Raw genomic sequence first — 7,537 nt, forward strand, 5'->3', positions numbered from 1 at the left:
AAAAAATAAATAAATAATTTAAAAACACAAGCACTCATCTCAAATTCCATATACTGTTTGCATACACTTCAGCTAGATTTAATTCTTATTTAATGTCTAACAGGACAAGTGTGACAGATTTTGCATTAGAGAACCTGGCACCAGCATAAATGTTCAAAAGGGATTTCCTGCTAGGCCTCAGCTATTGTATCAACATATGAAATGGCAAAACTGGAAATTTGTGTTAGAGGTTAACTGAATGGTAATTTTCCCAATGCAAATAGTGATCCTAACCGGTTTCTATATTAATTACTAATTGTGGCACACGTAGGCAGTGAATCTAAATACCGTTGTTGTTTAAATCATGAAACTTTCATTTCCATTTTAGCGAAAACCAAGTGGATGTCATAAACAGCTGAAATAGTTGATAAAAAAACGAACCGATCATAAACAACCTGCATCCCTACATTGGTGACCTGTTAAGAGAAAACCAGCCAAAGCAGGGGGAAGGGGTTCTTGTTGTAATCCATTGAATATCTACAGACTCAGGCAAGACCTACAGTATTACAGATTGAATACATTCTATAATATCTCTAATCACTTCAAAGCAGACACAGCAAATAGCCAGGCACCTGATCATTTAGGTAACACTTGCTTCTCAAGCCGGTAGTTCTAATAACCAGGACTGGGTGCAACAGAAGAGGTATCCATTCTCTTTACATGAACACTTCAGTTTTCTATCATTTATTAGGTCCCCAATTTCACAACAGTTTGAACCTTTGTTTTTAGTCATCCTTAATTGTATGATGCTAGTACGAAATGTAACTGGTATGACTAAATTTGTCTCAGGTGTATAATTAAACCCACACATAAAGCTGGAGGGGCTCCAACTGCCAAATTAGTTTGTAATTATGTACTAATGTAAGGGTCAAAGTTAATGTATATTTGGTAGCATTTTGCTACCCTAACTCTTAATTTGCTACTAGTTTTTTTTTATGCTAGCATTTTTCTGATACCTTATGCTGCAGTTTATATGACCGACCCTCAGTGAACACGTACATAATTACTGGTATCAGTTTTTTAAACGCGTACATTATCTTTCATAAAGCGGGAAACCATTGCTAATAGAGCTTCCCAAATTGTAGATGACTGAGGTTTGTACCACCCCATGTAGATACACGCGAGGCCCACAATGCAAATCGTACTGGATAGTTGAGTATAAATACTGTCACAAATCACAAGGTGGATACAATTTCAAGGTATGAAGTTTATTTTATAGACCAAAACTAAAATTAAATAACTATAAAAACTGATTTTTTAAGATAACAGGTAATGGCCTAACAGGATATTAAGTTTATTCACTGTCTTTAAAATGCTAATTTAATCTGTCATGGAGAATGTCGGTTCCGTTTTTTTTAATAATGTTAATCCTGGTTTCACCCACGCTAAAAATGAACACATAATAGGTAGATATTTATTACTTTAACAAAATTCTGACTACAAAAACAAAACAAAACAAAAAAACAGGTGCAAATAGCTATAACGTTACCATGATCCAAGTAACGGCTTCCTTGTTTTATCAGTAAAAATAATAGATGAAATACAATCTTGAGGTGCATTAATTTATGTTTTCTTTTTATAATAGAATATCACTACCTTGCATACTTCTCCTTTGTAACTAGTGAAACGTGTGCTTTACCTACATATATTGCACCATCAAACTATAACTTACACACATAGCTAACTAATATCACTGTTTAATAAAACAAACCCAGCATTTTTTTTTTTTTTTTTAACCTTGGTTGATATCCCTTATTCTGTTATTACTTCTTAGTTAATTTCTTCAAAATTGTACAGCATTTAACATTGTAGTGAAAAGGCAGGGTGGGAGCATACATATTTATTAACAAACCAGTTAGTGTAACACTTTGCATGAAACTTTTACATGTAGTGGTACCATACTGGAATTAGCTTTCATTTATTTTCAAAACAGCTTGGTTGTGGTTGTAACCTTCTAATTTATAAGGTCGTTCAATGCAAGAATCAGCAATAATATAGCACACGTTACTTTTTTTGTTTTTGTTTGTTTTATCGCTTTGTAGGTGTGTATGATTTGTTAGCTACCGAAATCTCAGTCAACAACTAAAGACAGATAAGAGGATAATTTCATACCACTTAATTTGCACCAATGAAACATAACCTGGTTAACCGTACTGGTGGCATATCAAATGCTTGGATGACAGATATGGATGCATTCTTGCAGAACTTAAGGATAAAACAAAATACATTTCGACAAGGAATTGCATTAGTTACATTACTTAGTTCAGCACAAGGTGGTTTCAATAAATACTTTCTGATTTAAATATAGGCCTACTATATGATAGTTTGGGATATTCAGTCTATTTAAGACAGTAGGTAGGTGTTTATTTTTTACATTATTATTATTATTATTATATATAATTATTCGTCGAATAAACCACTACCGAATAAGACCATTTTGCTACCTACTTTCCAGGCAAGTAGCAAATCCTCACTACTGCCTTAAAAAGTTAAGTTCTAGCCCTGACTAATGCTACAAAGCTACTGCTACCTGTGTCAAAGCAGTAACATACTAAACAAACTGGTAATTTACGTTGGAGTAGTTCTGGGTCATCTGAACTAAAACATAAACATTAAGAACATAAGAACATAAAGTTTACAAACGAGAGGAGGCCATTCAGCCTATCTTGCTCGTTTGGTTGTTAGTAGCTTATTGATCCCAGAATCTCATCAAGCAGCTTCTTGAAGGATCCCAGGGTGTCAGCTTCAACAACATTACTGGGCAGTTGGTTCCAGACCCTCACAATTCTCTGTGTAAAAAAGTGCCTCCTATTTTCTGTTCTGAATGCCCCTTTATCTAATCTCTGTTTGTGACCCCTGGTCCTTTTTTTTTTTCAGGTCGAAAAAGTCCCCTGGGTCGACATTGTCAATACATTTTAGAATTTTGAATTGACTTGAATTAATCATATTCCTGCGCTACTGCAACCCAGGGGTTCTCTAAAGATGTTTGTTGCTTTACAGCAGCAACAAATACACTTGTTTCAGCAACTATACAATCTCCGGAGCCAGAGAGAGAAGCCCCGCTGTCTCCAGAGCCAGAGAGAGAAGCCCCGCTGTCTCCAGTGCCAGAGGGAGAAGCCCCGCTGTCTCCAGAGCCAGAGGGAGAAGCCCCGCTGTCTCCAGAGCCAGAGGGAGAAGCCCCGCTGTCTCCAGAGCCAGAGGGAGAAGCCCCGCTGTCTCGAGAGAAGGAGCATGGGAGGAGGTGAAGAAACCACCACTCCTGTACCACAGTCCGGCGCCTGTAAATTGGATCCCTCGACCCGGTCTGTAACCATAAACTGCTCTTTATGGTTTTATTATTCAAACTCCACTGAGTATATTCTGGCGCCCAAATCATTTTAAAGATAGTCTTCATAACTCAAGATAAGACTTTTTTGTATACAGATTATACAAGCCAATAGTGTGCAAAAGCAATTGACAGTGCAAAAACAGCGGTGTTATACAAGTGCCAAATAACATTCTTCTTTTCAAAACTGAAAATGTTATTAAAAAAACTAACTAACTAAATAAATAAATAAATAAATGAATAAATAAATAAAAATTAGCCATTTGTTTGCTCTCTACAGCAAAGGACGCTTAGTTTGGAAAACATGATATGGTAATATGCTATTTTAACACTGACATAGTAGTGATCTGACTCAGGCCACTATCATAAATCCTATTTTTACTTTTGCCTATACAACAAATTTGGTTTCTAGAATATCATCATTTTTGTTAACCGAGTTGTATGACATGTATAAAGATTTGCCACACAGGGTCATATACAAGCCTTTCTTCCAGAAGGTGCTCCATAATTTGGTTTATTTGACATTTCCCATGCACATACTCTTTTGATTAACCTACTGTGTAATGTTCTTATAACATTTTAAATTACTGTCATTCTGCATTTCATTTTGAAGAACAGTGTTACCCAATGTAAGAACTGTTGATGTTTCCAATTGCTTTTAAATGATTGATCATTCAAATCAAGATAGAGCCAAACTTGTACAGTAGCCAAATAGGCATTATAATGGCCTTAACCTGTATCAACTTGATTAGCTTGCATGACACAGGTCCCCCACCTAAACAAATTCATTATATATGGAGTAATTAAGAGAAATTAAGCCCTGTGTTTTGGTTTTTTTTATTTGTATTTGTTAATTACAGCCTCAGGGTTTAAAACAAAAAACAGTAACACGTGTCAAAGTCAGAAAGTGAAGGAAGGAGATTTTATCCAGGAAGACTGCTGATATTCAAATTCAAATACCACACAGAAGCAAGTAGTGCCTTCGGTTTTGAACAGAGAATATGTATAGCAGGTCTGTAAACAGAAAAAAATAGGGAGGATCCCTGTGGAAAGTGTTTAAAAAAAACGTCTCATTCGTTTTACAGTTCGCAAATTAATAAATAATGACAATGCTTGAACAGGGTAATTATCAAAACCATTATAAATGTATAAATGTGTTATGCAATAGACTCCTTGTTGAAGCACATTTCGTACAATTTCCGCACCAGACTCAGAGTTCTGACTACTACGACTAGATTGTATCCAGCTGCATAAAGCTGGCCCGTTACAGCTCCATAGCACCGGGAACTAGCTGACTGCAAAGGTACCACAGCATTTAAAGACTATAGTTTTAATTTGAACACTGTCGATACACCTTCATATTTAATATAGCTATGCAACTGTACAGGTTTGGATTTACAGAAGTATTATTTTCAATTCAAATTGAACTGGCATTGAAACTGACACCAGCCTGGGAACTACCCAACTTTTTTTTTTTTTTCCGCTTAATGTTACTTTGGCTTATTTACTTTCTACAAAAGACATGGTCATTTAGTAGCCTGCCAACTATGTAATCATGAATACGGATTTTTTGTTCGTTTGTTTGTTTTAATTCCTTACATTTCTAAAGTTTCCCTTTTAAACTGCAAATCCCAGAATTCTTTGCGTATGACCCGCAGTCAATAGGCAGGAAACCTAAGTCACAAGACTCATTTAGAATAAAAATATCATAACATGTATAAAAAAACAACAAAGGCAGCACATATTTTGATGTCAGTGTCATATATTATTTATCTGTTAGTAACGTTAAAATCGAAGGTTCGCTGTTACAATGTTTCCTACAAAGCTGAATTGGCAGTTTTCCTTTTCAGTAATGACGGTATTTTTCTCTTCAGCTTTTTATTTTAGACAACCGTATATTCACATAAAAAAGAACGGATACAGTATTACAACTTCAACAAACAAACAATTAAACTTATTCTTACCTTATTAGTCATTATTGTGGCATCTACAAATAGTTCCTTTGAAGTTTTTACTCAGATCCTCAGGCTCAATCCGACATTCCTCTTCTAGCCTCTCACAACCAAGTCAGTTCTTCTTGGGAGTGCTCGTGAACTAATTTTAATACATCACTAAATACAGAGACTGCCCTTTGACCTGGAAAAAAAAAATTACACGATTTCAGTCACACGAATCCCACTTCAGAGCGATTCTAGCGACGATTTACAGTCAAACCAAACTGCACTTAAGCTACAACGATCTCTAGAGTGAACAAAACGGAAATATTCTGGATGCATACCAAGATATTTATATATGACAAGTCATACTGCCTTAACAAATACATTTAAACGGTTCTTTTCATTTCTGATGGTTGTATTCGCAAACGCATTTTTAAAAATGATTCATGTTCAATAAAATCAAAAGTGATGCATGTACTTTTGTAAATAAGCCACTGTTGTTATTAATAATATAGTCTATGTATTGGTGCATATAACTTATATTCCCCCTTTTGAAAACTGAACTACATTACAAATACTGCAGTGTTATTGACACAGTAACTAAAGCGGGTCAAAGTTGTTGTGACTATTATTTAACTGTATATCTGGTAATTAATGAATTAAATGTGTGAAACAGGTTTTTAAAATGTTTGTAGTATAACAATCAAACAACTCTTAATAACTGACTGAATATAACAAATAGTAAATTGTAATCATTACATATGCGACTTAGCGCAAGTCATAAGGACTGAAAATAAAAAATAAAATAAAAAACTTAATACATAAAGGCTTTTTATGAGCGAGCGTTAGTTGGGAAAATTGACATCATGTATATAAAACATTGTGTTAGATCATTTACTTAACTTAATAGATACATACTTATACTGAGCAGTAACTAAGGGTGGTCGAGCGGGGCAGCCGACCAGACCGCAAAGCCGTGGGAGGGCAGAAAAATGATTTTAATGCATTACCACTCGACTTATAATTTTTTTCTGCGGGTGTCAACGTTTTCACTTGTCAGCTGTCAGCGCCCTCCTAACATAGTCTGAAGAACGCATGCGCCCAAAGAGAATGCGTCACTTCCTTAGGAACGGTCTTAACGACCACAAACCAACACCACAGTGTCGCCAGTTCGTTATTATGGCATATGTGTGTCGTTTGCTTCGCCTGCTGTGTGCATTAATTATTTATTTATTTATTTATTTATTCGCTCCTGCAGCCTTCAGGACCAGTACTAGTACTATGACGTAATGAAATGTAAAGGCACGTTTCATATTAATACGTACTATTAAGCACCTACGTAATAAAGGTAAACCAAAAACATTACGATAGGAAAGACAACAAGTAAGTAATTAATTTATAAGTAAATGCAAATAGATAAACGGCCCTTTAAATTCACGACCGTGAACTACAAGATGTAAAATGTGGACCAGTATTTATTTATTTGAATACAATTCACAACAAATGTGTTTAAGGAAAAGAGCAGTTATGTCTTATGGACTGCCGTAATCCGAGTTTAGTATTTCCGGTTTGACGGCGTGTGGTGCTGACTGTAATAAGAGCAGTTCACATTTACAAATTAACTAAAATTTACTTTAAAAAAAGAAAAGACCAGCAATGTAGGTGTATAACAGAGAAAAGGTAACGAGACGGCCTCGTTTATTTTTTGCGGAAAGTAACTAATATCATTACTCCCATTAAAAATCTAACGCGTTATATCACCTCTTTATTGAGAAAAGTAACATTGTTACCGTAACGCGTTACACTTAACCCTTTATAGGGCACACACAAAATCTGTCATGCTAGATTTTTTTAATACACATAGCATATTTCATTTTTCCATCCTGGAAAAAATGAGGTGCCAAATGTGTCCCGTTGCTTAAAAAGAGTTAAGAACCTGGCACAATACTATTCAGTTACACAAGGATGCAAAATAGCAATACAATATGAAACAATATTCCCTTTCAATTCGAAGACGACCACCAATGACATTACGTATGGGATATGCCTGCCCATTGGGTAGGTATCACTGAGCTCTATACCAGAGCTGCTAATAGGCCCCTTCCTGGTATGATGCACTCGGTCCCGCCCACTGAGTGGATAAAACTGTCATCCCGAGGAAGCCATTTCTCTTTTTCCTTCTCAAGACGGTACGGTAAGACCTCTGTGTTGAGCTGAGCGTGTTGATAGAAAAGAG

At 35.7% G+C, this 7,537-nt stretch overlaps 1 protein-coding gene across 3 annotated transcripts in view; it reads right to left on the minus strand.

Moving 5' to 3' along the window:
- The window catches only part of LOC117402959 (sorting nexin-9-like), a 152,473-nt gene extending 146,133 nt beyond the window's left edge, over nucleotides 1–6,340 (minus strand). Inside the window, exons 1-2 of one of the 3 annotated variants that reach the window (XM_034004692.3) lie at nucleotides 6,220–6,340; nucleotides 5,329–5,500 (exon numbers count right to left, since the gene is read on the minus strand). In XM_034004692.3, the coding sequence (XP_033860583.1) occupies nucleotides 5,329–5,340 (12 nt within the window). In that variant the 5' untranslated portion in view covers nucleotides 5,341–5,500; nucleotides 6,220–6,340. Of the gene's footprint in view, nucleotides 1–5,328; nucleotides 5,592–6,219 lie in introns of those variants that run through there. The other 2 variants (XM_034004695.3, XM_034004694.3) reach the window with 2 other exon arrangements.
- Nucleotides 6,341–7,537: the final 1,197 nt, after the last annotated feature.

This window comes from Acipenser ruthenus, chromosome 5 (assembly GCF_902713425.1).
Source record: "Acipenser ruthenus chromosome 5, fAciRut3.2 maternal haplotype, whole genome shotgun sequence".
NCBI lineage: Eukaryota > Metazoa > Chordata > Actinopteri > Acipenseriformes > Acipenseridae > Acipenser > Acipenser ruthenus.